This window comes from Mesoplodon mirus (genome assembly GCF_964341445.2).
Source record: "Mesoplodon mirus genome assembly, chromosome: 10".
In the NCBI taxonomy this organism is placed as follows: domain Eukaryota; kingdom Metazoa; phylum Chordata; class Mammalia; order Artiodactyla; family Ziphiidae; genus Mesoplodon; species Mesoplodon mirus.
Genome location: NC_138986.1, coordinates 97,783,706 through 97,802,697, shown reverse-complemented (window position 1 = coordinate 97,802,697; position 18,992 = coordinate 97,783,706). Strand labels below are relative to the sequence as shown.

Here is an 18,992-nt window from a genome sequence, read left to right as displayed (position 1 = left end):
TTACCTCTATCACTCATTGTGAGATACTTATATTTCGTTTATTTCATTTTTCACAAGGAAGTTACACCGTCTGGGGTATATTGCTATGAATGAGGGGTTTGGGGAAGGGCACTCACGCGCGGCCTGCTGACCTCGCAGGGATGCATAAGAGCGTGCCTCGGGCCTGGAACGCTTCCTTACCTGGAGCCCTCACCACCTGTGCTGAGCATACTGCCTTATGTGTGAATCTCTTCCTGTTCTGGGTTTGACGTGTACTTCTTTGTTCTGCTTCAAGTGTGTGCACATGGCACCTGGACAGCCCCACTGCTGTGTTTGTTCCTGGTGGGGAGAGAAGGGGGTCCTTTGCCTGTATCACAGAAAGGGTGTGTGCAGACCTGTGTCAGCTGCGGGTCAAGATGCGCTGGCCATGGGGCACCCACACTCACTATCAAGGCTGGTCTTGCTCTGTCTGTTCTCTGTGTGAGTGTTGCTCCATCCAGTGTCTGTGGGAGTCATGTTTTTCTCAGCAACCCATGCAACCATGCAACCTGCAAACCATGCAACCCATACAACCATGCAACCTGCAAACCATGCAGTGGGTTGACATTCTGGGACTCCTTTCCTGAAGGTAGTAACAGGTGTCACTTGCTCAACAAGTGCCAAAACTGTATCTGAAGAAGCAAGAGACCAAATGTTAAACCTATTAGCCTAATGTCAAGCCTTCAAGAGCTAAAAATCAAAATCCAATAATATTATTTTTAAAATACAGATAACCAAAAAGAAAGCCATTTGTCATTCCATAACTAAAGCACAGTCAATGATAAAGTTTCAGGGCTTATCTTTGCAGTTTTTTTCTTCCTTCTTAAATATACATTTTAAAAAGTATTAGGTTTACAGATGAGTTTCCAGGAGAGTACAATATAGAGTTTTCTATATACCCTGTACCCAGTTTCTCTATTATTAACATCTTGTATTAGTATGGTGTCTTTGTTAAAATTAATAAACCAATATTTATATATTGTTGTTAATTAAGTAATATACTTTATTCAGATTTCCTTAGTTTTTACCCAGTATCCTTTCTCTGTTTCAGGATCCCATCCATGAGACCACATTACATTTAGTCATCCTGTCTCCTTAGGTCTTTCTTGGCTATGACATTTTCTCACAGTTTCCTTGTTTTTGATGACTTTGACAGTTTTGAGGAGTACTGATCAGGCATTTTATAGAATATCCCTTAACTAGGAATTTGTATGATGTTTTCTCATGATTAGACTGGGATTATGGGTTGTCGAAAGGAAGACCATGGAGGTAAAATGCATTCTGATCCCATCGTATCAAGGATGCAAACTATACACATGACTTATCACTGTTGATGTTGACCTTGACCTCCTGGATGAAGTAGTAGTTGTCAGGTTTCTCCACTGTAAAGTGACTCTTTTCTCTCCCTCTCGCCATCCTGTCCTCTTTGGAAGGAAGTCACTATGCATAGCCCAGACTTATGGAGGGGGAAGTTATGCTCCACATCCTTGAGAATGGAGAGTCTATATGGATTATTTGGGATTCTTCTGCATGAGAGACTTGTTTCCTCTTCATCCATCTATCTAGCTAGCTAGCTTTATTTTTATTTATTTATTTATCATTGTGAACATGTGAATACACTTTGAGTATATGAATATATATATGAATATACTTTTTTGTCCTTTGGATTATAATCCAATACTGCTATTTATTTTCTTGCACAAATTTTTCCAGCTTTCACTGTTGGGAGCTCTTTCAGTTGGCTCTGTGTCCTTGCCTTTTGACATTACCCCCTAATTGTAAGTGGTGTTGTTTGTTTGAGTACTTCCTTACTTTCTGGTACTGCAAGGTGGTGTAGGGTTATCTTCATGGTCTTGGTCCTAGTCAGCCATTTCTCCAAGGAATCCTGGTCCTTTTATTAGAGAATGGTACTAGGAAGCAAGATCTGGGTGTTAGGTGTGCTCATTGTTACTGGGGTGTCATTGCTTTTAGGCCCTTTCAGCTGACAGAGCAAGGGAATAATGGTTCAGTTCTAATATACATGTAGAGCAGAATTAGAATTGTTAAGTGGTATTCATATGGGAACCAACTTTATTAACTAGACCACAGTATTTATGTGCAGTTTCTTTTGCCTGTAGTCTTATGGTTTTCACTCATTTCTAAAGTTACTTACTCAACACCTCTCCCCCTACTCCTTTCACTGTAGTTGTTTCACACATTTGTAATACAATTGGATTCTTTTGTCACATTCTGCATTCCATGCTAGGATCTGCAGGATCTCCTAAGTGATTTTTAAAAAAATTTGCATCAGTTGAGGTTCATTCTTTGTGCTGTAAAGTTCAGTGGGTTTTGACAAGGGTATTATATATCCACCATTATAATTTTATATAGAATAGTTTCACTGCCCTAAAAGTCCTCTCTATTTCACCTATCAACCCTCTTACCCAAGCCTCCCACCCCAAATCTCTGCCAACAACTGCTCTTTTTAGAATTGTTTTGTCTTTTTCAGAATGTTATAATTGAGATCGTATAGTATGTAGCCTTTTCAGACTGACTTTTTCACTTAACAAAATGCATTTAAGATACATTCATGTATATTTTATTATGGCTTGATAGCTCATTTCGTTTCCTCACTGAAGAATATTTCACATTTTTGTCACTGGATAATCATACCAAAATTTGTTTATCCATTTATCTATTGAAGGACAAGTTGATTACTTCTGATTTTCACTTTAAAGCTGCTGTAAATATTCACATGCAGGTTTCTGTGTGGATATACGTTTTCAAATCTTGTGATTATGCACCTAGGAATGCAAATGTTAGGCTTGTAAGAAACTGCCTAGCTCTTCCGAATGGCTGTACCATTTTGCATTCTCACCAGGGATTAATGAGCGTTCTTGCTGTTCCACATCCTCAACAGTAATTGGGATGGTTAGTTTTTCTGGGTTTTAGCCATTGTAACAGCTGTGTAGGGGTATCTCATTGTTTTCATTTGCATCGCCTTCAGGACAACTGATGTTGAACATCGTTACATGTGCTTATTTGCCATTTGTATACCTTCTTTGGTGAGGTGTCTGTTCAGATTTTTTGCTCATTTTTTTATTTGGTTGTTTGTTTTCTTACTATTGAGTTTTAGGAGATCTTTGCATAGTTTGGATGTAAGTCCTTTATCAGACATGTGAAAATATTTTGCAAATATTTTCTTCCTCTCTGTGGCTTGTCTTTTGGTTTTCTTAACAGTGCCTTTGGCAGAGCAGATTTTAAAATTTTTAATAAGGTCAGACTGTTTTCTTTCATGGATCATGATTTTGGTATTGTATCTAAAAAGTCATCACCAAATCCAAGGCCACATAGATTTTTCTCTTTAGTCTTTTTTTATTATATCAACATGAGATTATAGTCTATACTGTACTGTAATAGCTTTTTATACTTATCCATATATATGTAAATTTTCATGTTGTTAAATATTCTTCTAAGTCATTTACCATTGACTGCCCAGTATTATCTTATATAGATGTACCAGTAAGGATTAAATCAACCCTCTAATGTTGAATAATATATTCTTAGATTTACTGAGTCATTTTAATATACACATTTCTGAAAAGTTGTTCCAGGTTTAAACTTGTTGGACTAAATAAGGGGATCTTAGTCTCTAGATTGAAGAAAAATCTGTATCCTTTCTTCTCTCCTTTTTTTTCTTCCTTCTACAAATATTTAGTGAATCTATACTATGTGTGAGTTTCATTAGTGGTTCATCCTATTAGACTCTGGGTATGCCTCAATAAACTGGAGTCCCTGCCCTTAAGGAGGCTATATTCTAGTGGAAGAGTCATAGATGAGTAAATAACTAGTGTGATTCCGACTTTAATTATTATAATGAAGAATAATATAAAGGAGGGTAAAGGGGTAATGATAGACCATGGGTGCTGGGACCCAAGACAGCATTAAAAACTGATAGTTTGGAAGAAGACGATGTTAGAGGGATAAAAATCTTGCTGAGCTTTCTGAACTGCTGATAGTGGGATTAAAGGAAGGGGGGCTAGGAGGTTAGAGAGAGTATAGAGTATGAATTCAAAAGAGGAGCAATTCTGAGACATGATGATGTCCTCAGTGTGATGTGAGAAGGAGTAGATGGAATGACAGAGGCTCCCATCAATGGAACTCTGAGGAACCAAGAGTCTAGGGCCCTGGATGGTCACCCATGTGAAGTCACACAGGCTGGTGGCTATACTTGGAGAGTTGAGGAAGAATCAGAGCCATAAACTGTGCAGAAGAGGGTGGAGTGAATGGAGATCAGAACTGACAGAGACGAGGAAGGGCCAAAGTGGTGTAGCCAAATGGCAGCATCCTAAACTAAGCAGGGATTATTATTAAATAGGAAAAAATAATGGTCTGAAAGTGGCATAAGTGATTTAAGAAAATGCTAACCCCATTTTCCAACCTCCAGGTGTAAAGTGAGTAAGAAATGAGCTAGAATGATCTCCTGAAGCCTGATAATCTTTGAGAGCAACAGTCTTAGGGGAGAAAGCTTTTAAGCCAGGAAAAAGAGATGGAAGATGCTTTCTGTGAATAGTTAAAGGATGGAGGAGAGCTTGTTTCAGTGGAAAACTTTGGGAAGGAGGGAAACAGTGGGGAGGGGATAGGAAGCACAGAGAAGCACTGGGACACGAGTGGAGAACAAAGAAGGTAAGAGTTGCTTCTGTTTGGGGCCATGGCCAAGGAAGACAACAGGCCTCAAGGTTTTAACAGAACTCAGTGATAAAGTGCCTTGGTGCCAGAGCAGTTGGAGGCTCAAGGTGAAGCTCATGGTTGACACCTTGTTGTGGTAGAGCCCATGTCAGGGAGAGAGGAGGCCACTGCTGGGAGAAGCTGTAAAGAAAGTTTTACTCCGAAAATAAATGGTATAAACAAAACTGTAGACAGTTGCTGAATTTTCGAGGAGAACAAAACAGTTTAAGCACCCTTACACACTTCAGAAATACCCATTTATCCTTAAATAATTGATTCATTAACTATAAGTCACTCAGATTTTATTGAAAGCAATTCCCTTAAGAAACTTTATGTAATTATAGTTCCTTGCCCTACTTCCTGGTAGTGTGTACCTGAAATAATGACACTATATTTCTTTAAATATACTTGTTATGGACTGAATGTTTGCATTCCCCAAAAATTCATATGTTGAAATCCTACCCCACAATGTGTCAGTATTAGGAAGTGGGGGGGCCTTTGGGAGGTGATTAGGTTATGAGGTGATTAGGTGATTAGGTTAATCTCATGAATGAGATTAGTGCCCTTATTTTTTTTTCTTAACTTTTTATTTTATATTGGAGTATAGTTGATTAACAATGTTGTGTTAGTTTCAGGAGTACAACAAAGTGATTCAGTTATACATATACATATATCTATTCTTTTTCAAATTCTTTTTTTTTTTTTTTTTTTTTTTGCTGTACGCGGGCCTCTCACTGTTGTGGCCTCTCCCGTTGCGGAGCACAGGCTCCGGACGCACAGGCTCAGTGGCCATGGCTCACGGGCCCTGCCGCTCCACGGCATATGGGATCCTCCCAGACCGGGGCACGAACCCGTATCCCCTGCATCGGCAGGCGGACTCTCAACCACTGCGCCACCAGGGAGGCCCATCTTTTTCAAATTCTTTTCCCAATTAGGTTATTACGGAGTATTGAGCAGAGTTCCCTGTGCTATACAGTAGGTCCTTGTTGGTTATCTACTTTAAATATAGCAGTGTGTACATGTCAATCCCAAACTCCCTAGCTATCCCTCCCTCCCACACTTCCCCTCTGGTAACCATAAGTTCATTCTCTAAGTCTGTGAGTCTGTTTCTGTTTTGTAAATAAGTTCATTTGTATCATGTTTTTTTAGATTCCGCATATAAGCAATATCACACAATGTTTGTCTTTCTCTGTGTGACTTACTTCACTCAGTATGACAATCTCTAGGTCCATCCATATTGCTGCAAATGGCATTATTTCATTCTTTTTAATGGCTGAATAATATTCCATTGTATATGCATCTTCTTTATCCATTCTTCTGTCGAAGGACATTTAAGTTGCTTCCATTTCTTGGCTATTGTAAACAGCTCTTCAGTGAACACTGGGGTGCATGTATCCTTTCAGACCATGTTTTTCTCCGGGTGTATGCACAGGAGTGGGATTGCAGGATGATGTGGTAGTTCTATTTTTAGTTTTTGTAATTGGCTGAACCAGTTTGCAGGTGATTAGGTGATTAGGTTAATCTCATGAATGAGATTAGTGCCCTTATAAAAGAGACTCCACAGAGTTCCCTCATCTCTTACATCATGTAAGGACACAATGAGAAGGTGGCTGTCCATGAACCAAAAAAGTGGGCTCTTACTGAACACCAAATCTGCTGATGACTTGCCAGCCATTTCTCTGGTGAGAAATAAATGTTGTTGTTTAAACCATCCAGTCTATGATGTTTTTGTTATAGCAGCCTGAATAGACTAAGATAATGCTTAATAATTTCAAAATCACCCTGACTACCTTCTCCTAATATCATGTACCTGCTGTTCCCCTCCCCCAATGGCTATTTTTCTTGGCCTTGGCTCAAAAAAGAAGCAACTCTTATCTTGTGTGTTCTCTACTCATGTCCCAGTATTTCTCTGTGCTTCCTCTCCCCTTCTCCAATGTGTCTGGCAATTTAGGCTGGAGGAGGACTTTGGGGCCTGAAGAAAAGCAGAGATGGCTAAGCTCAGTTCCACAGGGAGAAGCAGTATCAGTGCCTAAGGGAAGAGTATGTCATCCTTTCCCCATAACTAGAAATGGTGGTGGTGTGGGGTTGTTGGTTTTTTTTAACCTATAGAAGTTTTTTACCTATTGAGGTCCTCTTCATCACATAGGAATGGCAGTTATTAAGCCATTTCCCAGTGCCTAGAACATTATTCTTTGGGCTCACTAAATGCTACTCCAGTGTTAGGGAAGTAATAACTTCCAATAGATTTGCCCGATTATGAGGAAATCGTTTTGAACGTGAAAGAAATTGAATCTAAATGTATAGTTGTTAAGGGACTTCTCTGGTGGCACAGTGATTAGGAGTCCCCCTGCCAATGCAGGGTACACGTGTTTGAGCCCTGGTCCAGGAAGATCCCACATGCTGTGGAGCAACTAAGCCTGTGTGCCGCAACTACTGAGCCTGCACTCTAGAGTCCGTGTGCCACAGCTACTGAAGCCCACATGCCTAGAGCCCGTGCTCCGCAATGAGAGAAGCCACCACAATGAGAAGCCCACACAGTACAATGAAGAGTAGCCCCCACTCACCACAACTAGAGAAAGCCTGCATGCAGCAACGAAGACCCCGTGCAGCCAAAAAGATAAATAAAATTTTTAAAAAATGGAAAACACAAATGTAGAGTTAAAATAAATAAATAAATAAATAAATAAATAAATAAATAAATAAATAAATGTATAGTTGTTGCTAATAAGGTTGTTATGTGAGGAAATTTACATCAAAGATTTATGTTTTGTGAAGCTCTTTGTCTTAAAAAAGAGTGTAGCACTAAATATAGTTTGAATATGTATAAAAAATAGATAAAATAATTATAGATAATTTAAAAATATAAATAAAATATATGTTTAAAACAATAAATAATTATTATTAAATGTGCAAATAAAATATAATTAAAATCATTAACAAATCCCTGTTATATTTAGTCACAATAATATTTTGAAAAAAATTTTAGGAACAACATATTATAGCCAAAATATTAAGATATCATCTAGTAATGATTTGCAGTTTTTTTAAAGTCAATCAATTATATTTAACTTATTTTTCAAGAGTTTGGTCTAAGTGTTGTAAATTCATTATTGCTTCCAGTTAGAATTTTCAGCTGCAAGGCTGGTGGTCTTTTCAGTAACAGAAACCTTGAGAGATTCTGACCATTGCCTCAGATAAGGGGAGGAAGCCCCTAAACAAAGACAGTAACTTCACATGTGAATGAGAACTTGGGATCTGGGATGAAAAGTTCAGGCTCAGGTGGTCAGGAGAGAAAATCTTCAGGTTGCAAGAGGGTAGAAAAAAATTAGTGTTGTGTGGGAAAAGGTGATTTGTTAAGGTGGACTCCCTGTGCAAACAGGAGAAAGGGAGTAGCAAAATTGAAATGCGAATGTGCTAAAGCTTATGGGGGCCAATCGGCTTCACTAATATTGTCTTTTGACCTGAAAGTTAAAACTACTTCTGTGTGGGGACTTTCCTGGCAGTGCAGTGGTTAAGACTTCGCCTTCCAATGCAGGTGGTGTGGGTTCGATCCCTGGCCGGGGAGCTGGGATCCCACATGCCTCACGGCCGAAAAACCAAAACAGAAGCAATGTTTTAACGAATTCAATAAAGACTTAAAAAATGGTCCACATCAAGAAAAAAATCTTAAAAAAAAAAAAAAAGAGTACTTCTGTGTGGTTGTGAATACCCCAGGGGGGAAAAAACCCAGTAAACTTGTGGTTGTGTGGTGTGATGTTCAGCATGACTGGAGAGCATTCTACAAAGTGACTCAGACTCTTGACTCTATTGGCCAAGGATGTAGTCAGCCTATCCTGGCATCTCCATATAACAATTTTGTTAAGAATAACTAAACCCATACACAGAAATGAAACTCACATACATATAAAGAGTCATAAATGGTCTGGAACTGAGACTGGACTGAATGTAATGTGTGAAATGTGTAATTCCCTCAAGTAATTGTTTGCACCCAGTGACGTACATAGGGACCAAAGAATCTGGAAAACCACAGTATTAACAACCTGTCTTGAGCTGTGACTTCCAGGGAAGTTCAGAGGTTTACAGACATGTCTTGTGGATAATGGGTGTGGAAGACAATGGAATTCAGGTTTTGTGAAACAATGTTTGATATGCTCAGGGTCTGAGGAAGTTGTGATTGCACATATAACACAGAGGCTGTTACACACACTTGAATCTGTCCCTGTCCAGCCAGTAAGAGTGCTCCTTGGAAGAAACATTTGTGTTCTTACTTCAGAAGAGTCTACTGAACTCTCAAGACACCAGGAGATGATAGAGCTTTAAGGATCTGTACTTAGCATAGCAGAAGCCCATGTAGCATACTGGACAGGAAGCATGACAGTTCTGAACAACTGAAGCCAGCAGAGATGAAGATTGCAATCAGCTGAGGTCACTGGCTCTCAAATGCTAATCACATACAATATGATTGATTGCCTGGTAACCCCAGGAATGGCTTTGTGACGCATGCGGTAGATGTCTGTATCTCTAATTCTCATGCTCTCCAACTATGCTCTTCCTGTTGGATTAGCATTCTACATACTATGGTGTTGAGGCTGGGGGTTAGGGGTGGTAAGAGAGGGTGTGAATCTCTCTTGGTTGGAACCACTTGCAAATTGCAGTGGAAGTTGGAAATGGATCCACCCCTTGTGTAGCCTGATGATACTTCCTATGTGACACCAACAACTCCCTACTTGCAGTGCCGCAGGAATAGTTTAGGAGCATTTCTGTTTTACCATTTCATGCCTGATATCATGTGGGCTACACTTGCTCCAAGTTGTGTCTCTTCCAACTAGTATGTCTTTGGTCACACAGAGTCTGAATTCCCTAGGGACCTGAGACAGTTTTGAGGATTGTCTCTACCCTGCTGACTATTCTGTGGTACTTATACAGATTTAATCTTTTAGTACATCCAGAGAATTATTAGTTCCCAGGGATGTTATACGGTGCTCCCTATAATTTTGTAAGTCACTTGGTTAAACGTTGTTAAGCAGGTTCCTTTCCCACAAGACTTTTCAGGGTCTTAATATGCTAATGTCATTTGGAACAAGGAGATGATATGGTATTCAGCATTTCACAAAGTTATTTGAAAATTTCTCATAGAATACTCATTAACATCCCTCTCTCACATAATTCTTATTAATAGCTTACAGGACAATCCTGTTTCAAGGGGTACAGTTTGAGAAATATTGTTTTACAGTAATTAAGAAAAACCTTAGCCTGACCTTTTGAATTAAAGAAAATCGTATCAGTCCCTGGCAGAGCCGAGCTATTATTTCTGGGTGAAATTCCAGTGTCATTAACACGATTATATTAGCCAAATAACCTCTCTGAGCCAGTAGGGACAATCTGTTACCTCCTGTTTTAAATTTCCAAATGATTCCCTTGGGAATTAACATCTAGTCCACTGAAAGAAAAACAAATTCTCCTCCATGGAAGAACTCTAACTGCTTTGTTATATAGTCATGGTTACATATTTTTCCTATTTTTATTAATTTTGTTTAAAAAATCACTAAAAAAATTGTAAAAGAACATTGTTTAGATCTTACTGTTGAGTTTTAGAAATGAATTTTATTATAATTTGGTATAGTAAGATAGTCATTTCCCAGGAGGATAATCGTCTGAATCGGATCTTTCTTCTAGTCAAATATAGGAGCAAGTGGCTAAGACCAATGTTCCCCCCTGCTTGTGATGGTGTGATTTACCCACACAGGGCCTTTGAATGCCATGTTCTCAGATGGGGGTTAGAAACATGAGCTTTCTGGTGCTTTAAAGTTCACTAGGACTGAGACATAGCTGGGGTCGTGGATCTCTAAGTGACAGAAAATCTTATGACCTCCAGGTATTTGTGATTGGGGGACAATTGTTTCCAAAAATGTGGATAACCTAACTTGTGATATAAAGAAGGGCAAAAAATGAGCATGTGTTCTTTGACTGGCAGGTTAAGAGAAAAGCCCTGCTTGAATGTATACTTTTGAGGTGATGTTTGTGACCCCAAACTATGGGTATTAAAACCTTGTTACCTTTAGCTCTCCAGCAAGTGATGACTTCATAGACCAAAGCAATATAGCACAAGTTTTTACAGAATCTCTTTTAAAATGCCAGACTGAATATATGGTATTCAATCTAAACTTTCCAAAGTACTTATTAGAACAATAAACTTTGTGCTTTTTATGAAATGATTCTAGGTAATTGGATAGTGTATTAGTTAGTATGGGCTAGGTTTGCTGTGTTAACAAACAACTCCAAAATCTAAATGGCCTACAACCCAAAGATTTATTTTTAATCCACACTACATTAACAGTATGTACAGGTCCATCATGAGTGAGCTACAACTCTGCTCCCCATCATCTTTGGGATCAGGCTGATGCAGTAGCCTCTATCTGGAGTACTGCCAGTTTTGTAACAGAGGGAAAAGAGACAGCAAATCACGTACTAGTTCTTAAAGCTTTTGTCCAGAAGTGACGTGTCACTTTGACATTTTTTAACAGCCAAGAACAAATCACAAGACCAAGCCTGCCATCAATGGGGTAGGAAAGTATAGTCGTTCCCCGGAGAGGAGTAGTGAATACTTTTGAACAAGAATGCAGTCCACCCTGGCGCTCCTGAGGCTGTTTTAGAGGGATGTGGTTTTTAGAGCAGGAGAGACTCAGGAGCTCATTGTTATCTTGGAAGCCTTCTGAGTGCCAACTCCCAGTCTAGATCGTCTTGAGTTGGGCAGTTCAGGTCTTCAGTTCTCCAACACGTACCACTCCTGTCAATGCCCCAGAGTGCCCTAACTCCCCAAGGTAGGCTCAGAAGTATTCTGGTTAGGCCCAGACAGACACTACAACATGATCTTTTAGAGGTTTTCTGGACCACCAAGACAAGGTGTAGCCTGGGGGGGAATTGAAGGCTAGCCCTGAAGGGTCAGCAACATCCAGGTGTCAGTGCCACCTTCTTGTCAGCATGGTGCCAACCTTTTGCCATGGACACTCCCCAACCCATATTTATGCTCACGAAATCCTGAGTGTGTGTAGCGATAAAGACCTAAAATCTACACAGCTCTTTCTAGAAAGCCAAAGGAGCCCTTGTAGGAAGAGGCCTCACAAACTTTGTGGACATCCCAGAATTCCTGAGCTCATGAGGGAAGGAAAAGGTAGGCTGAGTGAACATGACTTTATTTCATCCAGAACCATTATTTTATCCAGAGTGACTCTGTTTTTACCAGTTGACATAATCAAGGACCTTCACAAGATTGAAAGAGTTTGAAACCACAGCTTACAGAGGATGAAGACGGGTGCTCGAACCAGTTAAGGAGGAGAATAAAATTTAAGGAATTTTCTATTTATAGAGGCCTTTATAGACTATTTCATTAAAAGAAGATTATGTACATTTCCACCCTTATATTTAATTTTTCAGTTTAAACCCATTTCCTTTCAGCCTGTCATTGGCAATGATCTGGAACAGCAAAGCAGCACTTTGTGTGTGTCCGAAACCTTTGTGTTCTTCTCTCAACTCTGCAAACAATTCTTTTGGGGACTTTTAAGCCCATATACATATGGGTATATATATATATATATATATATATATATATATATATATATATATATATATATATATATAATTTTAAAATATATATTTATTTTTATTTATTTTGAAACAATCACAAACTTACAGAACATTTACAGGTCAATTTCAAAGAATGTTTTTTCTTGAACCATTTGAGAGTACTTGAGTTACTGTTACTTGAGTTAATTTTTTTACAAACAAGGACATTTTCCTGCATAACCACAATATAACCATGGTATTAGTTTGCTGGGGCTGCCATGAAAAAATACCCCAGACTGGCTGGCTTACGCAACAGCAGTTTATTTTGCTCCCTGTTCTGGAGGCTGAAAGTCCAAGATCAAGGTGTTGGCAGGCTTGGTTTCCTCTGAGGTCTCTCTCCTTGGCAGGCAGACAGCCTCCTCTCTGTGCACGCACATCCCTGGTGTTTCTCCATGTGTCCTAATCTCCTCTTCTTATAAGGACTCCAGTCAGATTGGAATAGATCCCCCCTACCCCCCGCCAACAACCTCATTTTAACTTAATCATCTCTTTAAAGGCCCTATTTCCAATTGCAGTCACTCTCGGAGGTACTGGGAGTTAGGACTTCAACATACAAACTTGAGAAGGGTCATAATTCAGCCCATAACAACCATCAAAGCCTGGAAATTAACGTGGATAAAGTACTGCTATCTAGTCTTCAGACACCATTTGCCAAATGTCCCAATAATGTCCTTTACAGCCAAAGAATCCAGCTCAGAATCATGGGTTGTATTTAGTTACCAGGTCTCTTTAGTCTCATTCCGTCTGGACCACTTTCTCGGATTTTCCTTGATTCTCGTGGCCTTGATACTTTTGAAGTTACAGGTCAGTATTTTGGTAGAATGTCCCTAAGTTGGTGTTGTCTCATATCTCTTCATGATTTGATTCAGATTAGCATCTTAGCAGGAACATCACAGAAGTGATGCTGGCTTCTTCTCACTGCATGCTGTTAAGGGGTACCAATCCTGATTTGTCCCATCACTGATGAGGTTCACTTTCTCTTGATTAAGGTGATGTCTGCCAGGGTTTCCCAGAGGCTTATCTTTTTCCTTCTGTAATTACCAAATATTTTGTGGGGATGTGCCATGAGACTATGTAAATGCCAGTTCCTCACCAGACTTTCACTTTGTTTACTTATAACTGTCTTGTCCCAGGTTTTCTTAGTTCAGTGGGTTATAATCTATTACTACTATTATGTATTTTGATGATCTACTTGTCTCCAGTTTAGCCAGCGGGAGCCCTTCAAGATGATTTCCTTGTCCTTTAAAAATATCTCATTCAGGGCTTCCCTGGTGGCGCAGTGGTTGAGAGTCCGCCTGCTGATGCAGGGGACACGGGTTCGTGCCCCGGTCTGGGAAGATCCCACATGCCGTGGAGCGGCTGGGCCCGTGAGCCGTGGCCGTTGAGCCTGCGCGTCCGGAGCCTGTGCTCCGCAACGGGAGAGGCCACAACAGTGAGAGGCCCACATACCGCAAAAAAAAAACAAAAAAAAAAAACCAAAAAAAACCTCATTCATTCTGTGAGCATTTTCTGGCACAAGATGTTCTAGGCTCAAGGTTTGCCTGTTCCAGCCATGGAATTAACCATTTTACCAAGGAGCCCTGGTTCCTTTCAGTGAGGAGTTGTATTTAGATATATTTTGACAACAGTTTGCCTAAATACATCTGTTTTAATAGTATCCTATCGTAACAATATAAATACGATTACCTATTCATGCTTGGCTTCTATAGAAATGTGTGATCTGAACAGATGACCACTAATCTTTTCGGTGTGGTTGTTCATTTTAGTATTTTTTATAAGGGAATATACAGATGTAGTAATGTGTATAAAGGCCGGAACACAACCAGATATCTGTCTATAAATTAGCATAGATGAGTCCTAGTTCTAAAATTTACTTCTGGGGAAGAAATGAATCTCATTTATTTCTAACAGGGCAAATTAGCTAAGAAATCCAATTAGTTTCCCAAATCCTGCTTTCATTCCTTAAATCAGTTCATTAGAGATGTCACCTTGTTACTTTTAGTGTCCACGGCTTGGATTTGATAAGAGTCCAAATGTATGGCCACTCCTAAAACTAAAATATGAAAGGTAATCTATTTAGAATGTGATTTTAAAACACTGGCCTTGGGTGCCTCTTCCCACGCGAGGACAATCGCATCTAAGTTAAAAACACTTGACCTGAAGGGGCTCCTCCTTTTGTTTATTTATCACATCTTACTGAGGAAATAGTTCTGATTTTCTTGAATTCTCTTTGTAGTTGAGCCAGTTGGAAAAATAACGTGATGATTTCTATTCTTGGTTTTCAAACTGTTCTTTTTCTCTTTCTCTTTCCCTTATTATGCTTCTCACTTCCTTTTGTCCTGCTCCTTCCTTGCCTGGCTCTGCTTTGCTGGTTCACATCCTCTCTGGATACAGTCAGAGTCATCAGTGGTGGAAAAATGTGACTGCCAGGAAGCCTACTTTCTTTTTAAAAACTGAATGTGTTGACAGCCTTTAAATTTACACCCTTGTCAGAGATGGCATGGAATGTTTAAGCTTTGTTCCTGATTTCTGACATTTAACTCTGTCAAACAGTATGGAAGATGAAATCCAGACCTTCGTATTGGTAAAAGACATATTAATTTCTTTACAATATGTGTCTTTTAAAGTTCTTCTTTCAGAATAAATTACGTGGTCATAAAAATTATATATTAATATTAAATAGATCATGATTTTCTAAAAAATTTTCTAAATTTTTTCAAAAAATTCTTGTTTCTTAAACTTGCAAATAAATGATGCTTACTCCAAGAAATATCATAAATAATTTTCAAAAGAACATTTTATAAAATATAAGATGTATTAAAATGCGTATTGAATATAATGTATCTTTTCCTGATGATTTAGGTTTATTGTAATCAATAAATAATTTTGTTAAAAAGGAAAGCAAATATTGAGGGCAAATATTGAGGTATATAAACCTTTTTTATTCCATTAAAAAGATAATAGGCTTCTAAATAAAGAAGTTCTTCTTTCAGGAACTGTGACCATAACCTTCTAGAAATGAAATTTTTTGAGAACTCTAAAAATGTATGTCTGGTCCATGCGAAAAAACAACCTACTTCTAGACAATTGGCCAGATAGAGAAAACCTAGCAGGTATAATATATACAAATGTGACCTTCAAATTCTGATATTTGTGAACAGGTCTCTCACACTTTATGATGAATGATGTTATAGGAGCTAATTAAAAAATGAGCAAATTTTAAAATAACTTTCTACTTTTGCAATTCTTTGGCTTCCGTGACTCAGGAGTCATATTTCTCTCATATGGTGTTTGATAAATTTCAGCGTGTATACTGTAGTTCATATCCAGCCTTAACATGGTTCTTTTAAATTGCCTAGGGACTTGTCTAAAAGAATGCTCAGAATATACTCTGTGACACATAAACAGTTTAATTTAAAGGTCAATGGAAATTTAAAAATCCAAATATACAATAGAAAGTATAATCAAATAGCAAGTCAGAATTCATTTCCTCTTATTTTTCATCCTCATTTCTTTTGAAATATAAACCAGCTCTTTGGGCTAACAAGCCTTTACAAGCTAATGTATATTTAATGTTAGCAGTTATACAAATATATTATCATGCATTTAGATCCTTTTAAAATTTTTACAAAGAAAGCTTTTTTGTCTTCATCTGTTTGGGCTGCTATAACAGAATCACATAGACTGGCTCATAAACAACAGAAATTTATTTCTCACAGTTCTGGAGGCTGGGAAGTCCAAGATCAAGGCATTGGCAGATTTGGTGTCTGGTAAGGGCACGCTTCCTGGTTCACAGGTGGCCATCTTCTCACTGTGTCCTCAGATAGTAGAAAGGGTGAGGGAATTCTCTGGAGTCTCATTTATTTATGAGGGCACTAACCCCATTCACGAAGGCTTCACTCTCATGACCTAATCACCTCTCTAAGGCCCATCCTGCAAATACTACCATCACATTGAGGAATGGGTTTTTACATATGCATTATGGGGGGACACAGACATTCAGTCTATAGCACTTTTTATTTAGAAATTGTATTCTTTTTGACAAAGAACATTTAATACAGTCACCTCTTCACAGAAGGCTGAATAATAACAACTGTAGCTCAATTATGGCTCCTATTTATTGAGCATTTACTACATACTTGGCTTTTTCATATATCTTTCATTTAATCCTCATGGCAACTCTACAAGGTACATAATATTATGTCTCTTTTACAGATGAGGAAACTGAGGCTCACTGAGCCTTAAGTAATTTTCCCATGATCCCACAAATAGAAAATGATAGGATGATGGGGAAACCCAAGTCTTGCTAATTAAAAAATTCATAAAAATGCTTTCCATTACAACGACAGTGCCTGAACAAACCTTCCAATGCAATTTGACATATTTTCTTTCTTAGAACTGCTCTCTCTATCCATGTACTGAAACGTGAACCCTGATTCTGAGCCTCATGTTTTCAGTTTTCTGTGCACTCACTAAAAATTATGTAGACTTATTTTCATTGGACATAATAGGCACCAATAAATATTTATTGAGTGCAGAATTGATTCCAGAACAATACCATTTTCATGTTTTTAAAGGACAATAACACCTTAATAAACGTGACCTGTGGCGTGGTGTGTGTTGGTGAGATCTTTGGACAGTGCTGGCTCCCAGATCTCCACTGCAGAGTATTAAAAAGTAAGACATTCATTCCTGAAATAGCAACTTCTCCCAGCAAAGGAGCTCTTAAGCCACATTGGCATTTTACAAATACAGTCTCATTCAGCCAGTCATTTCCTGGGGCGTGTAGGTATCTGAAGGCTGATCGCGTTTGTGCAAACCTCACTGTATTTTTATGCCTGAAAAGGGAACTCAGTGACAGTCGCTACAATTGTCTCAGCTTCCCTTTGAAAGTCATCTCACCAAGGTCAAGTATTAAGAAATGAACTTTTTGTTCCTTTGGTCACTATCATGAGAACTTGAAGATAAATAAGATTTATACTGTGCAAAGATTCAAAGCCGCAGCTAGATACATGTTCTAATGCATCGTCTATGATATGCTGTGAAAATTATATTTCTGATAAAATGCCAATCTAACTACATTTTAACTAGAATTACCCCATCACACAAATTGTACTGAGACATCGAATAATACATTTTTACTTCACACTGGAATGTCTTTCACTATTTTTCATAAAGTTTTCTCATTTTCTCCCCAATAGATGTGCTTCTTGAACAAAGTAATTCTTTAGCATTGTGAGACCTGTGCTTCAATTGGTGATTCAAAGTAAGATGTACATTATTAAAACATAACCTCTTTTATCTTCAGTACCCATCAGAAGATCTTTTCCTTCCTGAAAGACCACAAGTGGTTGAGGAGAAAGTGTGCTCTCTTGACACCTCAGAACCCAGAAAATTGCTCTCTCCCTCCCAGTGTGTATTTCTGTCCTCCGCACAAGGTGCTCCCAAAGGCTGGCAGGGCAAGTTTGAAACAGGACTAACACTCTCCGTTTCAAGTAGTGACCGAGGATCTCTGAGTATAAAAGCAGACTTCAAGAGCCCATTTTATCTTGTAACAAGACGCTGCAGCTCATCCTGCTGAAATCTGGGTTGCCTTCGGTAACTCAGCTCATTACCTAGAGAAGTGAAAAGTCTTGACTGACCTGTCCTGCTTCTACAGCTGATAGAACTGTCAGCTCTCCTGTCACTTGGCCGTCACCGTCCTCAGATATAATAAAGGCCTTGAAGGTAATACAGGAAGTGAAGCATCCCAAAGGCGTAAGCTTCTCAAAAAGGAGGCTGCTTGTTGAACTAAATACTCTCCTTCAAGTGTCCAGATTCACAGCAAAGGGGAGTGAACATGCTTCAGGGTTGGTATTTTTCATCAGTGTAATTTTCTTTTCCATCTCAACGTGTTCATATCACTTCAATCTGTGAATGTCCCAAGTGTAGCAATGTAAGGCAAGGACAGAAAAGCTAACTCAGCAAAGGCATGATTTGTGTGTGTGTGTTGAAGGGTATGCGTGGATAACAATGGTTAGTTGTAAGGGGTGCTTTGTGTGTCTAAAGGAAAACTAAAACCCAGATTTCAGTCAATAATTATTCAATTCAATTCTATTTATTAAACCAGTAGTCAGCATATACTGAGCTCTGGATCTTGACTAGCATTGTTCTCTCTGCTGAAGTTAGAGACAGAAGATGCTTTGAGAGAGATTGTTTATGCTCACAAGACATCCATGTTCTCCTTTACATTTCCCAGACTCCCTCGCTATTATGTTTGGACCATGTGACTAAGTTCTGGCCAATGAAATCTCTGCAGAGGTGATATAAACTACTTCCAGACTTGACTCCTGAGAACATATCACATGACTCTCCAGGTCTCTCTTCTTTGCCATGTGACCTTGGAGGCCACATGTTCCAGATGGCATCACTACAAGGAAGAAGTAACTTGTACTCCTGGGTTTCTGCTTAGAAGAGCTATCCATCACAGTTGGACTAAAGAAGATATGTATCACATCTTCTTTACCCAGTCATCTGTCGATGGACACTTAGGTTGTTTTCATATCTTGGGTATTGTAAATAATGCTGTATGAACACTGGGGTGCATGTATCTTTTAGAATTAGTGCTGTCATATTCTTCAGATAAATACCCAGAAGTAGAATAG

At 38.8% G+C, this 18,992-nt stretch overlaps 1 protein-coding gene across 1 annotated transcript in view; it reads left to right on the top strand.

Moving 5' to 3' along the window:
- The window catches only part of UBE3D (ubiquitin protein ligase E3D), a 221,342-nt gene extending 202,632 nt beyond the window's left edge, over window positions 1-18,710 (top strand). Inside the window, exon 10 of the mRNA XM_082633295.1 lies at window positions 18,587-18,710. Within this exon, the coding sequence (XP_082489421.1) occupies window positions 18,587-18,652 (66 nt within the window). The 3' untranslated portion in view covers window positions 18,653-18,710. The remainder of the gene's footprint in view (window positions 1-18,586) is intronic.
- Window positions 18,711-18,992: the final 282 nt, after the last annotated feature.